This window comes from Gadus morhua, chromosome 13 (assembly GCF_902167405.1).
Source record: "Gadus morhua chromosome 13, gadMor3.0, whole genome shotgun sequence".
NCBI lineage: Eukaryota > Metazoa > Chordata > Actinopteri > Gadiformes > Gadidae > Gadus > Gadus morhua.
Window position 1 is genome coordinate 11,738,351 of NC_044060.1, and position 17,280 is coordinate 11,755,630.

General features: G+C 43.2%; 2 protein-coding genes and 1 long non-coding RNA gene across 3 annotated transcripts; 2 read left to right on the forward strand and 1 right to left on the reverse strand.

The window, feature by feature from the left end:
• The first annotated feature begins 101 nt into the window (after nt 1-101).
• zgc:109965 (M28_nicalin_like domain-containing protein) lies at nt 102-6,220 on the forward strand. Its single transcript, XM_030375395.1, has 16 exons — nt 102-264; nt 601-768; nt 1,200-1,390; nt 1,693-1,837; nt 2,165-2,262; nt 2,354-2,431; nt 2,709-2,812; nt 3,032-3,120; nt 3,442-3,581; nt 3,769-3,947; nt 4,059-4,146; nt 4,364-4,402; nt 4,776-4,948; nt 5,252-5,305; nt 5,501-5,579; nt 5,845-6,220. Exons 2-16 carry the CDS (start codon nt 627-629, stop codon nt 5,899-5,901), a joined length of 1,656 nt encoding a protein of 551 aa, XP_030231255.1. The 5' UTR covers nt 102-264; nt 601-626; the 3' UTR covers nt 5,902-6,220.
• On the reverse strand, nt 5,911-7,372 carry LOC115557522 (uncharacterized). The gene is made up of 3 exons (XR_003979198.1): nt 7,225-7,372; nt 6,358-6,500; nt 5,911-6,006 (listed from the first exon to the last, which is right to left on the reverse strand). It is a non-coding gene; the product is annotated as an uncharacterized LOC115557522 (long non-coding RNA).
• Nucleotides 7,203-16,548, forward strand: myorg (myogenesis regulating glycosidase). The gene is made up of 7 exons (XM_030375394.1): nt 7,203-7,418; nt 8,210-8,327; nt 8,554-8,701; nt 9,069-9,179; nt 9,276-9,845; nt 11,823-12,230; nt 12,488-16,548. The coding sequence occupies exons 6-7, from the start codon at nt 11,968-11,970 to the stop codon at nt 14,277-14,279; spliced, it is 2,055 nt and encodes a 684-aa protein (XP_030231254.1). The 5' UTR covers nt 7,203-7,418; nt 8,210-8,327; nt 8,554-8,701; nt 9,069-9,179; nt 9,276-9,845; nt 11,823-11,967; the 3' UTR covers nt 14,280-16,548.
• The last annotated feature ends 732 nt before the right edge of the window (nt 16,549-17,280 follow it).

Here is a 17,280-nt window from a genome sequence, read left to right on the forward strand (position 1 = left end):
TGTGTGTGTGTGTGTGTGTGTGTGTGTGTGTGTGTGTGTGTGTGTGTGTGTGTGTAATCTACATGTATATGGCTGAGACTGAGGAAGAGGGGGGGTGGGGGAGAGGTGTGATTAGCCTGGCCTGATCCCCTCAGAGCAGATGGAAGACTGTGGCTTACCTCGCTGTCCCAGGACTTTGGTGATGCGTCGCCCAAGGTAGTAATGTTGAGAAGGAACAAAGTTGAAATAAGAGACCCTGAGGAATCATATCTACCAGCAGGACGGGTGAGTCTCCATTTTATGCTGTTTGGTGTTGTGGCCCAACTTGTGGTGATGATTTGAGGATGAAGGGCACCAAGATGGCTTTACCCTGTAGAGGACATCCAGGCAGATCACATGAGGCCGTGTGATAGATGCTACACGCCTTCATAGCATTGTATTGACATGATCCAAGATACCGTGGTGGATTTTCGTAAGGTCTCTGGTCCTTTAACACTAATATTGAAATATGAAATGTTAAATGTTAGGACAATACTCAATCCATGGGTTTTATGAAACAATGCTACATCCATATATATGTGTTTGATCTTCTGCAACCATCCGTGCATAACGACACACTAGGATCCAGGCAGGACTCGGGAGTCACGATGACCGGACGATGGAGGCTGTCCTTGGCTCTGCTGCTGCTCTGCGTGCAGTCGTCTCTCCCCTCGGTTCTGACCGCCGCGTCGTCCTACCAGTTCACAGCCTACAGGATGCAGCAGTACCACCTGGGCCAGCAGAAGCATGGTAAGGCTCCTGCAGTGAAGAGCCAGGACGGTGGATGGTGTCAGCTCCATCAAACAAAAATAAAATAAAAGGGATATAGTATTGTTTGGACATATGTCCCTGTAATTGGTACCATCAGAGTCGGCGTTCAAATGTGCGAAAGGAAAGTGAAGCAATAAATGTTGGAGATTCACCAAATGGTTTTGTCCTTGTTATCTTCAACTGTGATCTTCGTCCTCTCTGGCTTTGAAGGATAAATGATGATCAATGATCGTTTTAGCACCAAAAGGGGTGGAGAGCTTTTTGCTATCCACCCTTTAAAGGCATAGAAACAAAGAGCATTATTATTGAATTGAAAATAAACGAATTATTCTGCTTTCCTGTATATTTGGATAAATGTCCTTTTATATTAATAAGTCTTCTCCTCACCTCTTCCACCTACCCGCTCTCAGGCTGTCGTGGGGCCATCGTGGTCGCAGAGGCCCGCTCGGCGGATGAACCGGTGCTGACCAGGCGCTGCGTCGTCATGAAGGTCTCGGACCTGACCACTGAGAAATACCTGGAGGCCCAGCGACAGAACGCTGCCGCCATCTTCATCCTGCTGCCCCAGAACACCTCCAACCTTCCCTTCGACACGGTGCAGGTGAAGACCCTCACTACATTAGAGTGCGCTCCACAACCTACTTCAGAGCACCTCTGCTACTGTATAACCCGCCATTCTAGTGGTTTCACCAAATTAATATTAAGGTAGAAATGTATAGCATCTGTTTATCCTAATTTGATTGTTCCTTTATCAATCATCGATAGCATTGATATTTATTGCTCCGTGCGTTCAATTTCAATATGTTAAGAAGCATAGAGTGAGGGAAGATGAAATACATATGTTTGTAGCCGACAGCTTGTTAATACCGTGCCCGGATCATTTGATCTGTTGTACTCCATCAGTCCTTCATGGTGAGTGAGAGCGAGGTGTTGCAGAGAGAGACCCTCATTCCTGTGTACGTGGTGCCTGAGGACGACCAGCTGCTCTGCATGTATGAAGAAGTCAAACAGGCCGCAGCCAGTCGAGCCTCCTCCATCTTCGTCCGAGGTGAGCGGGAACATTGGACGACTGATGATGGGTGACTGGTAGATGGATGGCTGGGGAATTGAATGAATTGATGGTAAATGGATGGATGGATGAATGGAGGTATGTGTACAAATGGAGGGATGGTTGATTCAAATGTTAATATGACAAGCTTGAATTGATTTCCTTAGGTTTAAATGGATCAACTGACAAAGTGTATTATCATTACAAAAGCACAATACCCTCCATATTTAAAAGACAGCGACAGATGAGATAAACACAAACACAAACCCTAATGAGATGGGTGCAGTCTGTGTGTGCCACTGACACGATGCTTCGTGTGGTCGCCAGTCCTACGCAGCATGGTCACCGCCATGGGCTTTCAGATCCTGGTGGGCTCCAACAGCCCCATCAAGCCCATCACCGACAACACCTTAGTCACGCTGGAGGTGAGCGAAGAGCCCATTACTCCCAACACAATGATGGACGATCCAGGTGAAACGCCTTCCAAGCATCCGTTGCTTTGTTTTGTGGTTTCAGGGTGTTCTTCCCGGAGCTGGGCTGGATCTGCCCACCATCATCATCACCGCCCACTATGACTCCTACGGGCTTGCACCTGTGAGTCAATCAGGAGCCAAGCGGCACAAGTTTTTGTTATGAGCCGATTCGGCATTACATCATGTGCCGAAGAAACTGAATGTCACGTTCTCTACCACGTTGGAGGGCACAATATAAATCGATTGAGCTTTGAACTGTTAAATGATGCGTCAACAATTGATTTTATGATGAATGATTTAAGGAAAAACACATGTGTCGGCATTCATGTGGATCGAACAGCGATCCTTGTTTAGTTGCTTGTGTATGAATACATCGGTCTGTATGTGAATGCATACAGTGGCTGGCCCATGGAGCCGACTCAAATGGCAGTGGAGTGACCATTCTGTTGGAGCTGGCCCGGCTCTTCCAGAGGCTGTACAGCAACGCAAGCACCAGACCACAGTAAGATACAAGTGAATTAGAAATGTGTTATAGTGCGATTATATTTTAATCCAACTCCACTGCATTCAGTGAAACACAATGGAAAACACAACACAACAGTTAAAAGATGATTTGGTTCATTTGTGAACATAATGTTTAATGGGGGAAAAACACATTTTCCTGTTAAGCTACTTTAATTGCAATGGGTTTCATTAATGCAGTCATTTGTTGTATTTCTAGGTATAATTTGATGTTCTCCTTGACTGGAGGAGGCAAGTACAACTTTCTGGGAACCAAAAAGTGGATTGAGGAGAATCTGGACCATGCTGGTAAAACTTATCTATTTCCTTCATACAGAACTGACCAGAGATCCATAGATTATACTTCTTGTGTACTGTAGTTCTGCCCCTTATGCATTGTAGTGTGTCAGACATATGTAAGGTAAACTACATTTACAATCAATCATTTGACTAAAGGCCTCCACACCTCCAGGCTCAAGCATAAAGCGCCAGTGTCTAGCACATCCGCTTCCATCCGCTTGCCAATGTTAATCAATGCGCGTAGGCCTTAAGACCTAGTACACACAGATTGAAATCCAACACACTGATCACACTCATGACTTGACTGATGACATGTTTCCGTCCAATCAGAGTCCAGCCTACTGCATGACAACGTGGCCTTCGTGCTGTGTTTGGACACCCTGGCCAACAGCGATGCGCTCTACATGCACGTGTCCCGCACTCCTAGACCAGACTCTCCCATGCATTCTTTCATCCAACATCTGGAGGAGGTAACATCCCTACGGTCACGTAGTTTCACCAATGAGTGATCTCTCACTGCCCAACGGTCACCGGCGCGTGTGTGTGTGTGTGTGTGTGTGTGTGTGTGTGTGTGTGTGTGTGTGTGTGTGTGTGTGTGTGTGTGTGTGTGTGTGTGTGTGTGTGTGTGTGTGTGTGTGTGTGTGTGTGTGTGTGTAGGTGGTGTCTTCCAGGTTTCCCTGGGTAGGACTGGAGATGGTCCATAAGAAGATCAACCTGGTGGAGTCGACAGTAGCCTGGGAGCATGAGCGCTACTCCCTGCGCAGAATCCCAGGGTTCACTCTGTCTCACCTGGAAGACCCCAAGTCAGAGCTGCGAGGGTCCATACTAGATACCATGTGAGTGCCGATTGAACACACTGATTGTTCAGGCTTGTTTACCTTTGGAGAGGCCACACTAGATGAGCGTGACTCTGATTGTGTTGGTGACGGATGAATTCTGACTGACAGGTCACAGGTGGACTTCAGGAAACTGAAACGCAACGGGGTTATTATTGCAGAATCCCTGGCCAGGTTCATGTTTAATCTCTCAGACAAGGTGAGATCTTACCAACATACAGACATTCATGCAGACATGCACACAACCATAGAACTGCAAGCACACACACACTCACTCACTCCCTCACTCACACACACACGCACACGCACACACACACGCACACACACACTTTCACTCATACACTAAGTGCTACTTCTTGGAAATGTGCAGTGTTCTTGATTATATACAAGCTACAACTCTCACTGTCGTCATCTAGGGTACACCAAAAGAAGTGCAAGTGTTCAAGGGTCACATGGTGAGGACTCTTTTACTTCCCTATAGTATTGCTTTACTGCTGTTAAATGTTGTTTGTGTACAATTATTGAAGGGGGTCTTTAGGTTACATTCTATGAATGAATTCCATTTTCGTTAGATGCCTTCACACTGTCTAAGCCATTTTTTAAATACCTACGTCCTGTGTACAAACAATATTGAATACAGAGTTACAAGGGATTCATTAAAATATATGTTTTGAAAGACGTGTTCAAATTTATTGTTAGCGATTTATATTTTTAATCACTGGGTTATTTAATTTGGTAAACAAATTCATAAAAGTAGTGAAACAGACCAGGGCTTCCACTATCCGCGAATACTTGAAGGTTAATTGTTGGGTCTGCATCCACCTGCAGGACTTCCAGGACAGCCGTCTGTCCAGCCTCATGTCCATCCTGACGTCTGTCCCGCGGGCCACCCAGCTGCTGGACAAGGAGCCCAGACAAATGCTGCTGGTCAACTCTCTGGAGCACGAGTTCAGGCGATACCTGCTGCAAGTCCACAGGCACACCTTCCGGCAGGACAAAAGGTTCTGTCTGTCTGTCTGTCCGTCCGTCCGTCCGTCCGTGTGTGTGTGGGTGTTTACGTGTACGTGGGTGTTTACGTGTACGTGTTTGTGTGTGTGTGTGTTTACGTGTACGTGGGTGTTTACGTGTACGTGTTTGTGTGTGTGTGTGTGGGTGTGTGTGTTTGGGCACTCAAACATACATGTGCACACACATCAACACAGTCTTTTATAAAGACCTATGCTATTTAATCAAAATTTAATAATATAGTAATACAATTACAATATTTAATCTGAAATCAGTGTTAACTAATGTCTTTCTTACAGGGATCCTGAAATGACCTTTTTCGACCAAATGAATCAGCCAGTGATGATGTACAGGTAAAATAACACACTGTCCGTACTCTAAGGGCTGAATCTACACGAATAAATACACAGTACACTGTCCTAGGGGTGAATATATACAAAGGAATACATACCGTCCAAACTGTAATTGGTGAGCCTAAACATATGAATGCATACCGTCCTTACTGTAAGGCATGAACCTGAACAAATCCTCCCGTTTTCTTCAACCAGAGTGAAACCAGCGGCCTTTGACCTCTTCCTGGGAGGATGCATTGCGGCCTACTTGGGGATAGTGTACTATGCCATCCAGGTGTGCCTACTTTTGCTTCTGTTGCTTAGATTGATTAAATCAAACCATATTGTCTGGTTAATTCTGTTTTTTGCTTGTGCAGTTGCCAAAATCAACAAAATAGACACTTAAAGCAAACAGATCAAACCCCATTGTCTTGTTAATTGGCTAGCTCATTAATTAGTTAGCTGTTCAAGCATACGCATTTTCTAGTGGCATCTGCTGGTGCTGATGCCAAAATCACTAACAGATCATGTGCATGTGTGTTTGTGCATTTCTCCTACAGAATTTTGGCTACCTCTACACAAAACTCAAGTCTGTATTAAAAACCAAGCATGCTTGATGTTGGTTGGATGAGTGTTGGTCTTTGAGTTCTGGGACTGTGACCAGCGCTTTGAAGTCTGAGGAAACGGCCTGCTTCTGTCCCTGTTGGGCTCAGCTGGTCTACCTAATGAGGAGACCATGAAAGGGAACCCGAGTTAATATACATCCTATGTAATGCATACATCCTATGTAAATTACAATTTGAATGAGAAAAGTAATTTGAATTTGAATCAAAGACTCCAGAATACGATCTTTGTACTTGTGTTTTACATTGTATGGTCTTTTACTATTTTACATTAAACAATGAATGCATCTTTAGAAACTGTTCAATTGATTGTCACGTGTATTAAGAAAAGGGAAATTAAAACCGGTAAGAATGAAAACTCAGAATAACATGTAAAATCAAAGCGACCAACGCAATAGGTCACAGCGATCTTATATCTTCCCTCACACCCCTTCTTATCATCTGACTTACGCTGTGCGGTTGCTATCGCCCGCCTTGGCCCGCCCACCCTCCTACTGTACATCTGTTGCCTTGGACCTGACTGGAGTTTGGCTGTTAAACATGCCAGCGAGCCACTGTAGGGGGACAAACAGCCTGGTGCTGTCACAGAGACCCTGGGGGGGGGAAATGGACGCAAGAGACATGAAGCTTGGTGAATTATTGATGGACTGGAGCCACGTTCACCGTGAATATGTGAGATGGCCCTGGTTGTGTGTGTGTGTGTGTGTGTGTGCGGATGGAACGATTGCTTTGCTGTGATAAGATTGATTACGTATTAAGTGCTAGATGGCCAAGGGGACTGAGGAAGGGGTGCTGGTGTGTGTTTTAAAGGGGCCGTGCAGAAGGCTTGATAAGACCTGGAGACCTGAGCGGCTCTGTAATGGATAGTGAACCTGCATCGGTCCCTGCAGGGGAGGCCCCCGGCTCAATCAACTGGACTGTGGGGGGAGGTTATAGCATGTGGGCGCTCAGGTCGCAGGGAGGGATGTTCTGGTTCAACCGACTCCTCTCAGTGCCACCAAGACCACATACCGACCAGCTGCTGATTAAATCAAAAGATTTTTGGATAAAACCACATATTTGTGATAAAAAACCCGCTATTGGCAATGTGTAGATCAGTAGTTTTAATATTGAATTTATTATACACCAGTGATATTCTGCATGGGAAACAAAACACAATCCAGAAACTACTTTTAGTGGATACAAACAGAACCCATCACAACAACAGCATAGAGGCAGAGGTTGACAGGTGAGACTTGAAACAGGAGGGGCTAGCAGGTGACCAGAGAGGAGAGAGAGAGCGGGGAGAGAGCGGGGGGGGGGGGGGTTGCCACTGACCTTCGAGTGTCAAAGTTAAAGCAGATCGTGGAGCAGACGTGGACGGTTGGTTCTCCAGGGAACGGTGAGAAAAGATGAGTCCTCAGCACCTCATCAGCACATACTCGGAGCAGTTTGTCCCCCCCGGCGGAGGGAAGCCGGCTGTACCTCGGCCGTCGTCCCCTAGCCGTAGGAACAACCCCCACCCACGGCCGGTAAGAACACAGCCGAATGGCTTCTTAGGACTTATATAACACAAGATCTGCAGTTGTTGTTTTCTTTACCATTTTTATTTTTTATTTTAAATATTTAACAATTCGACATACTGGAGACAATTACATTTTTATAAAAAGTATATATATTTTATTAAATCATCGAAATAGACATATATAACAATTACTTTTTTTAAACTTTTTATAGGAAAATGCATGCGTTTAAATAAAGGCAGTCAGTGAACTGACCCAATTAGGTCATCTTTTGTTATTGTTTCAGCCTATCACGTTGCTGTTGGTCTGTAAACAAGAGCCGATCCTCTCGTAGTAATTGGCCGGTGACCGCTAACTGGGTTGAGCTGTACAGGGTGAAAGCTGTGTTGCATCCATTATTCACTACTTCCTCTCTGACTATTTTCCTTCCTGCAATGGGTCAAACAGCCTGAACCACAACTAGTGTAAATACTAACAGAAAAGATAGCAGCTCACGGTCTTTGAAGAGGACCTCCATATATTTCAGTAAATAATATAGGCCTACGGAGAAATGTGAAACGTTGATGTTACAAAAGAAGGGACGCATTCTGTTTAATTAATTTTAAACAGCCTACATTTTTATTAAAATGTTTTTGGGAGAAAAGTTCATCATTTATTCATCATTGTGTCATTATTATTATTATTATTATTACTGCTAGTAGTAGCCTAGTAGTAATTAATGGCGATTATTATTATACAACAATTGCTCTTTTAATTATCTTTGGTGGTCTCTGTTATCCTTTTCCCTCTCGTTCATCAAGGACTTCCTGGTCCCTCTGCCACTGCTCTCCAGCTCGAGGTCACCAAGGGCATCAGTAAACGCTGTTCCTTTCGTGGGCCGACCCTTATTCCCTCCAGTTAGATACCTGTCCTTTCAAGGTACCTCCACTATAACTTCATTATATTATCGCAATTGCTCCTATATCTGCATTCATTTTACGTCACCATTAATAACCATCTACCAAAATTAGTAATTTTGGCACATGTAAAGTAATATGCAATTATAGCATGTTCTAAATCGAAATGATCTAAAGTCACAAGTTAATATCCTTATAAATGGCTCTATAGAAATGTGGCTTCTGTATGACTCTTGCTTCTGTCTCAGAGACCAGACCTGACATCGGTCAAACTCGCAAATTACCACGCATATCTTTCATCGGTTCATCAGCAACTCTGCCCTCTGCTGGTGGATTTCAGAAAATTCAGTCGACAGCTGCTGGAATAGACAATCAAGCGTACACAAGCATCATGAGGTATAAATAAAGAATCTGCTGCATCATGTCTACCAGGTTTTATTTCGGGGTAGGTTGCTGTGCTGTATGGTTGTGAATGCATTTAGAAAAGTATCTGTAAATATGTGCCAGAGATTATTTTTCATTATTTATCGAAGTCAGAAGGCCAGAAGTGCACACATTTCAAGGGTCAAGGAGTTATGGATAGAATAGGATAGGGTATAGGTTAAAGGATAGATAGGCCTACATGCATCAGTTTGAACCCTTATATTCGATTCACACTGATGTAGCCTACATTGTTTGCATCATGTTATCTCACGAGGTATCCTAAAGTAAATCATTTACTCTCTTGGTAGAGGTAATAGAAAACAATCATTGTTTCTGACAGGCAAATGTCAGCCTCCAACTCCCAGAGGAGGCTGCAATCTACCAACTCTCCTGCGGCACAACATAATCACAAACCACAACCATACTGGCGCTCCAACACGCTGGATTCATGGTAATAAAAATTACTAATAACATTACAGTCATGACAAGTGACCAATTATAATGTTTTTTTCCACGTTTTTTTTTTCAAATGTTTTTATTTTAACAGTGCTGGATACAGCTGCTTCAATGTAGTCAAGCCCTTCCAGGCCGGGCACTTCATCATACACCCCGAGTTTGTATCAGAGAACCTACGCCCTGCGAACTTCGGGAATATCAACAACAAATGTCATTAGATATTCTAGCTGTATAAAAGTATGGTTGTCTAATAAACCCTATGATTTTGTGCGTGGATATTTTAAATGTATATTTATCAATATAGAGAAAATCTGTCAGACCCTATGCTGCCACACCCTTTCCAACGTCCCTTGCAAAAGGCATAGATCCCTTTGTCTCAAAATAAAAGTCTGAAACAATACCAACTTTAAAAAAAGTACTTAATTTAACCCGATCGTGGTCGATTAATTTTTAGAGTGTGGTCTCCTTCTGGAATATTTATGTTGTTCTCAAAACAGATGAACTACATTTCCCATCGTCGTGCGTCTTAAGTTGAAGCGGCTATTTTGTGAGTCGGTGGGCGTGCACGAGGCGCGCCAGCACAGCAGAGCATTCTTCGGGGCGGCCAGTTCTCGGAACTGTGCCAGAAGACTTCTGCGACTGCGAGAGAGGAGCTCACTGGGTAAGCATGGTCTTGAAAAGTACAATTAAATCTAAACTAGCTAATAACAGCTTATCAAATTAAAATAATATGTTTTTCCCCGAGCCTACGTGTAGCATGGACATTCACTTAATGCCATAAGTCAATGCATTTAGACGCCTTTTTTTGTGTATGGAGAAAGAACAGTGTTCAACACTTTGGGAATGTGCACACATGATTTAGCCCAACGATTTGTTAGCGCTTCAATGTTTATCGAGATGTGATTGTGAATACCCTGCTACTATTCTCCTATAGTATATACCATAAGCCATTCTCCAACACTTCTTTAATAGCAAAGCCATTACGATTTTAAAATACAAAAACATCCTCAGGATCTGGTTGTGTCATCAAGTTTTGTGTACCATGGAGCAATAACTCGTGCTTATATTTTACTACTGTACTATTTCTGTATCCTAAATTCACTGTTGCAACATGTAGGCCTGTATGGACCCTTATACACATGCCCGTACGTTTGGAGCTTCTGGTCATATTCCCATGTCTGTTTTATGTCATATCAGCAATTCTCTGTTTGTTTTTTGTGCGTCTCTGAATAGTTAAAGTATCAGCAGTAATGCCAATAATCTTTCCCTGAGATCTAGAAGGACTAAATATGCCCATATGGGTGCTTTTTCCCCTCATAAAGCTCAAAATCACATACAACGTATGGATTACATTAGATTGTATTTTAAGTTACATCCAGTCTTATATAGGCCTAGGCTTCCTAAAAAAGGGAAGTAATTCACATTTTAAAATGCAATGTAAATATAACCCTGCAATATAAGCCAGGCAGCGATGGAAAACAGACATTTTACTGATAAAGTTTACTTTATCATAAAGTTTACTTTATCACTCCTAACCTGTTGTGATGCGCAAAGTCAATACAGAGGCTGGTTGAACACAGAACTAGTCCATTAGTTTGCTAATTAACAGTGAACATCCTTTAATATCGACTCCTGTGGCTTTGGAAAGATCAAGGGGGGGGGGGGGATAGATTTCAATTTATTCTCCTCCCCTGCATCGTTTCTTATCCACTTTGTTAACGGCAATAACCAAATTAACATCGGCCATGAAGTTTAGTTCTCTATCCTTACTAATAGGATGAGGTCTAGTTTCTTAGTACAGTATATGTCTTCAGTGACTTGACTACGTGCTGTAGTGGGTCTTTAGTTTTTATTGTGTAGTATATTTGCTGTAGAACTCTTTTGGATATTTGTAGGAGTTGAAAGGCTTTCCCCATGTGTGGTACATGTCTGTTTGATGGAGTATGCAGGTTTGTGTGCTGTGTACACTCCGCTCCCTCTTCAACCTTGGGTCTAAGGTCTAGCACTTTCTCTGTTACCTCACTCCACTTCCCTACATACAAATGAGCCTTGCAGTTCAATACAACCACTACATTACAATGCCTGCAGTGAAGTATCCTTTCTTCCCTCAGCTAGACAACTGCTTTGCTTTGCTTTTAAATTTGTTGTTTTTTTAAAGCAAAAACAAATTCTCGATGTCTGTTTGCTAAAATGCTTCCAGGAGTGTTTAAAGATCATTAAAGCAAAGAAAAAATAGATGTTATTGTCAAGTGAAGCTTGGAATAGCATTGAGCAGCCAATTCTGTCTGTGCCCATAGACTACTAATGTCTTGGGTATTCATAATGCTGTTTGAAGTGAATACTATTGTGTTCTTGAGTTGTTGCTTTGGTGTTCATATTAAAAACAAATGTGCTTTAAATGTTGGGTGAACATTAGGGCTTCCTTGAAGCAGCACGCCACCAATAACAATTTCATTAGACACCAATAATCCAAATCTTTATTCAGACAACTGATTGGAATAGGACAATTAGGCTGAGCACAACAGAGAAACATTAGCACTTAATTGCCATCATGTTTTGTTTTTTTATGCTTATCTTTTCTCTTCTCTCTCTCCCCCTGTCCCTGTCCCTCTCTCCCTTTCTCAAATACTATGGACAGGTAAGCAATTAAATAACGTTGATATCAGCACCAAACAAAAGACAAACTACAAATCCCACACTGTCAAACCTCAAAGCCATGTCGGTGTCAAGCAAAGCTGAGCTGTAGAACAACATCTTCTGGAAACCACTGAGGACCAGAGAACATGTATCAGGTGGTACCTGGAGGAGCCGGGGGCACCATCACCGATGTGATCCCTAAGCAGAAGCTCACCAAGGACTCTCGGCCTCTAGTGGGTGCCGGGATCATCGGCTTGGTGCTGGTGATATCAGCAGTGACTGCGTGGTGCTACTACATCGCTTCGCTCCGCAAAGCTGAGCTGCTTAAGACTCAGCTGCTGGACCTGAACAAAGATGGGTACATCATCCGAAACCAACAAGGGTCCATTGTCTTCAGAATGGATTTCAGGTTTGTGGGATTGATCAGTTGTGTGGTTATGATTGTTTAATGCCTATAACCCATAATATGGAGTTGATGCAGTTGATCAGTTTTATTGATTCCATATTAACACAGTATTATCACTGTATAATCATTTAAGTTGTAATCCTTGATTGACAGCAAAAATGTTCCTGGTGAAGTTTCTTCCTGCTTTGGCTCAAAGTGTCGCCCTAATGGCTTAATCTGTCATGTGTCAGTATTTCTAATGATTCCTACGTTTCTTGCAGGTCAGGCACTCTGGATTTAGATTCTTGCTCTAAGGAGGGCGAGATGCTGAGCTGCGACCGCACCACCGACCGGAAGCTGAACTTCTTCATCGAGACCGTGCGTCCCAAGGATACGGTCCAGTGCTACCGCGTGCGCTGGGAGGAACTGGCCCCTGACATTCCCGTTGAACATGCCATGACCTACAAATTTGCACACTGGTACGGTGGTGCATTGTCTGCCATTCAACACTGGCCTATAGCCCTTTCTGGTCAACAGTCTCCCAAGCCATTTGTCACCAGTGATATCATCTCCCACCGGGATGAATTTGGTGGGATTTTAGAGAGTTACTGGTTGTCGTCCAACGCCACGGCCATCAAAATCAATAACTCTGTGCCCTTTCACCTGGGTTGGAACGATACAGAGAGGACCATGTACTTCCAGGCGCGGTACCACGACACTCCCTTCAAGCCGAACCCAGGTGAGGAACCCTGTGCTGAACTCAGCTACAGAGTGTGTGTGGGTCTGGACGTGACCTCCATGCATAAGTACATGGTGCGCCGGTATTTTAACAAACCAAACAAAGTGCCGGCCAAAGCCATGTTCCGCCATCCGCTCTGGTCCACCTGGGCGCTGCATAAGACTGACGTAGACCAAGAGAAGCTTTTGGCTTACGCTGCAAACATCCGCAAGTATGGCTTCAACTGCAGTCACCTGGAGCTGGACGACCGCTACACCAGTCGCTACGGGGAGTTCCAGTTCGACCCGGTCAAGTTTCCCAACGCCTCAGCCATGTTCCAAAAGCTGAAAACGGATAAGTTCCTGGTGTCCCTGTGGACTCACCCCTTTGTGAACTATGATTCTGCCACATTCCACACCTGTGTGGAGAGAGGGCTGTTAGTCATGGAGCCCACGGGCGGACTGCCGGCCTTGGTCCGCTGGTGGAATGGGATTGGAGGCATTTTAGACTTCACAAATCAAGAAGCCCGGGATTGGTTTGCCTCCCATTTGCGTGCATTGCGCTCAAAGTATGGGATCTCGTCTTTCAAATTTGACGCCGGTGAGACTAATTATCTCCCCTGGAAGTTCAGCACCAGAAATCACATTCGGGACCCCAGCACTTTCACCAGACGCTACACCGAGATGGCAATCCCCTACAACGACCGGGCCGAGCTGCGTAGCGGATACCAATCCCAGAACATATCATGCTTTTTCAGGCCCATCGACAGGGACTCAGTGTGGGGTTACGAAATGGGACTGAAATCCCTCATCCCCACGGTCCTCACTATCAGCATCCTCGGCTATCAGTTCATTCTGCCAGACATGATTGGCGGCAACGCCTACCGGAACCGCACCGATGGCAACGGCGTGCTGCCCGACCGAGAGCTCTACATCCGCTGGCTGGAGCTGTCGGCATTCATGCCCTCAATGCAGTTCTCCATTCCCCCCTGGGAGTACGACAACGAGGTGGTGGAGATCGCTCGTAAGTACACGGCCCTCCACGAGAGCCTGGTGGCGCCCCGGGTCCTTGAGCTGGCGGGGGAGGTGCTGGACACCGGGGACCCCATCATACGGCCCTTGTGGTGGATCGCCACGGGGGACGAGACAGCCTATAAGATTGACTCTCAGTTCCTGATTGGGGATGACCTCATGGTGGCTCCGGTGCTGGAGCAGGGGAAGCAGGAAAGGGATATCTACCTCCCCGCCGGCCGCTGGCGGAGCTACAAGGGAGAGAGGTTTGATATCAAGGAGCCGCTGCATCTCACCGACTATCCCGTGGACCTGGATGAAATTGCTTACTTTCTCTGGGTTTAGCTTATAGAGACTGGCAGGGTCTTGGGGGAATAAGTTTAGCTAATGCTCTGTCTGGCTGTGGAGACAAGATTAATCTGCTTTTCTGTTACCCTGGGATATTGAATGTTCGATTAAGTCATTGAATATTTGTGGACAATTTTTAATTCTTAATTGATGCATGGACAGCCTTCTGTCACAGGTGACACCTTAATGGAATTTTTCTAACTTCCCTATTGACAATAACACATGTGGATATCTTAAGTGACCTCTCTGAATTACAACATTCTTTGAATGTCAATGTTTGTGAATTAATAAGGGAATTGTTTTTGTATGTTCGGTGAAGATATCAACCTGTGGGCTTTTCTTTTGTTGTTATAGGGATTTGCTGTGGAAATTACTCTACCCTAAAGTAAGGGAGACTGAGAATTTATCTAGGCAGTGTACCATTTAATATATGGTTCTGCAAAAAAGTGACCAATTAATACACAGCATTCTCAGAAGGTCTGACTAATAACTTATTAACTAACATTTTCGACAGCTAACATTGAGAGGCCCAGCCACCTGTGTGGTGCGTGAACCCATGTGGTGCTTGTTTTAGGGATGCTTGGTATGTCCTTGTATGGTCCTTGTGTTGCTGCTGTGTGTTGGAGATGTCTAGGAAGTGAGGTGTATAAACTAGGGATGAGTCGGTCGCGACCGATTCGTTCACAACAAACGAATCCCGAAGGTGAACGACAAGAACTGGTTCCCCAAAACAAGAGAACTGGTTCTTTGATTCTTTTTTTTTTTGACATAAAACAAAAGACAAATCTGAGATTCCCTGTCAAATGACGTAATCTGACGTAACGAATGAATCGTTATAGTGAACTGAACTGAAAGAACTGATTCCCGGAAAAGAATCATTTTGCCCATCCCTAGTATAAACTGTAGAACAGAGGCAGACATTCAGCAGAATGGTGTCGCGAGACAAATGAAAAGCAAGCCGCAATGAATTGTATTGAATTAGATTGAATATGAGCAAACGTTAAATACATTTCTAAGAATATCGTTATTTACGTAAACATACAAATTATTCTAACAGAATAAAGTCTGGTGTATGATTCAAAGTGCTGAATTGAATTCAAATGTATTTAACATATTCACCCAGGCTCAATAAAAAACAATTGTTATCCTCTTTTATTATAGCCCTAGTTTGAATATAGTTTGAATAGACACACAGTTGTGTTTTGTTGCATGAATACTTAAAGAAGGGAAAATGTAAACTGTGAAAGATGACATAAGACATTTTAATGTTTGTTTTTATTTTGACTTAATCTTTTGTAAATGTCATCCATTCAAATATTACTGAAATCAATGTCTTTAATGTCTAAGGCAGGTATAATTAAATGAGAACTGAATTTTTCTATGTCCCTCCAGGTCGATTTTTGAGGACTACAAAACTTAAATCAGAAATTCTCAGTTTAACTGAATATCTTATTTCTCTTCCTAGTTCTCTGTTGTATCTTGTTGATGAAGCGTCAACACTTAACCGGTCAAGTCTTATATTTAAACTTCCATGCACTTATCTTGTTGGAGAATTGTTTGATAGTTATGAAGATTGTGCAAATATGTGCACAGATTTTGTTATGATGTTCTCAGGAAACTTCCATGGTACCCTCAGGCTTTGCAGTGTTTTCAGTGTGTCTACAGTCTAACTGTTATTCTTAATAATTATTAAGTTATATCATTAGTGTGATATCATCTTGAACCTAAAGGTAGTAAGAATGATTTCAAGTACAAATATATCTCAAAAATACTAATTGTCTCCCTTAAGATAATTCTCATCATGTATCCTTTACTTATATTTGACTGATTTAGAAACGAGTTTCAGTGTATTTGTATTCCAAGAAAGGTATTTCTCCAGTGGTTTAGATCTGTCTAACAGCTTGGTTAAGCATCAGCTTATCACGTCATATGCAGTGCTCTTCTCTCTGTGCCTTTGTGGTTACCACTTATTTATAGCTGTTGTTTCTCAGTTACTCTAGGCTGTGGCAAATGTCCAAGACTATTAATGTCTCTAGCAGCCTTGCTTCATGACAGGATTCAGTGTCTGTATCATTTACTAAGTCTGTCTTAGCTCTGGCTTTTAACTTGCATGATGGGTTATTCTCCTTGTCTTAACTTTTTTTTTCTTTTCCTCTGACACTATTTGTCTGTCACATTTTTCTCTGTATTCAGGTATAGTGACTCTTGACATTTAATGTCAATCTTTGTTGCCTACACTAATAATAAAAAAAGAAAAAAAATTCAAGATGGGATTGTCCTTCATTTACTTAGTGATTGAACACGACTACTTATTCTAAAGCGTATCGTTTATCAGAATGAGCAGTCTTATATTTATTTTTATGATGGCCTTTAGTTTTAGTTCAATTAAAACCATTTGCTTGGACATTCAGAAATAACAATATAACATCTAGCCTATTTTTTAAAGCAGTGCATGCATCCAAGGGCATTTATATATTAAACAACAACGCGATACGATATAAGCGAGCTGGTAATCGTATCTTATGAGTCTGCAAGTGTGCGTTGATCGATTCACAAGAGAAATTAAATGACTTTTTTGGACTAGCGAAACTGTGATGGGGGCCCCTGCTCATTATGGCTGTAAGGACGGGCGATGAGACCACCGCAGTGGAGTTACCTGCAGGCAGCACTCTCCACAGATCGATACATCATCTGGCCATTCATAAGGCCAGAAGGGACAGGGAGCATAAAAGCTCTTTGGACGACGAGTATCGTTTGATTCTCGGTCCAGTAGTCCAATCATTTGGCCTACAACACTAACCTAGACTTTTATTTTGAATTCACATTTATTACAATTTAATGCACACACGTTTAGTTATTGTTTAAAATGCTAGGGTCACCACACGCGTTTGTGTGTAGTTTCGCACATGCGGGCCTGTGTGTGTGTGTGTGTGTGTGTGTGTGTGTGTGTGTGTTTGTGTTTGTTTGATTCTCGTTAAATCTGTCCACGGTTTTCCTC

Bases quoted from the DNA above. Each gene is read 5' to 3' on its own strand.
- zgc:109965 (XM_030375395.1), top strand. From the start codon at position 627: ATGACCGGACGATGGAGGCTGTCCTTGGCTCTGCTGCTGCTCTGCGTG. The intron at 769-1,199 runs GTAAGGCTCCTG...ACCCGCTCTCAG, and splicing joins CCTGGGCCAGCAGAAGCATG to GCTGTCGTGGGGCCATCGTG. The intron at 2,813-3,031 runs GTAAGATACAAG...TTGTATTTCTAG, and splicing joins AACGCAAGCACCAGACCACA to GTATAATTTGATGTTCTCCT.
- myorg (XM_030375394.1), top strand. From the start codon at position 11,968: ATGTATCAGGTGGTACCTGGAGGAGCCGGGGGCACCATCACCGATGTG. The intron at 12,231-12,487 runs GTTTGTGGGATT...CGTTTCTTGCAG, and splicing joins GTCTTCAGAATGGATTTCAG to GTCAGGCACTCTGGATTTAG.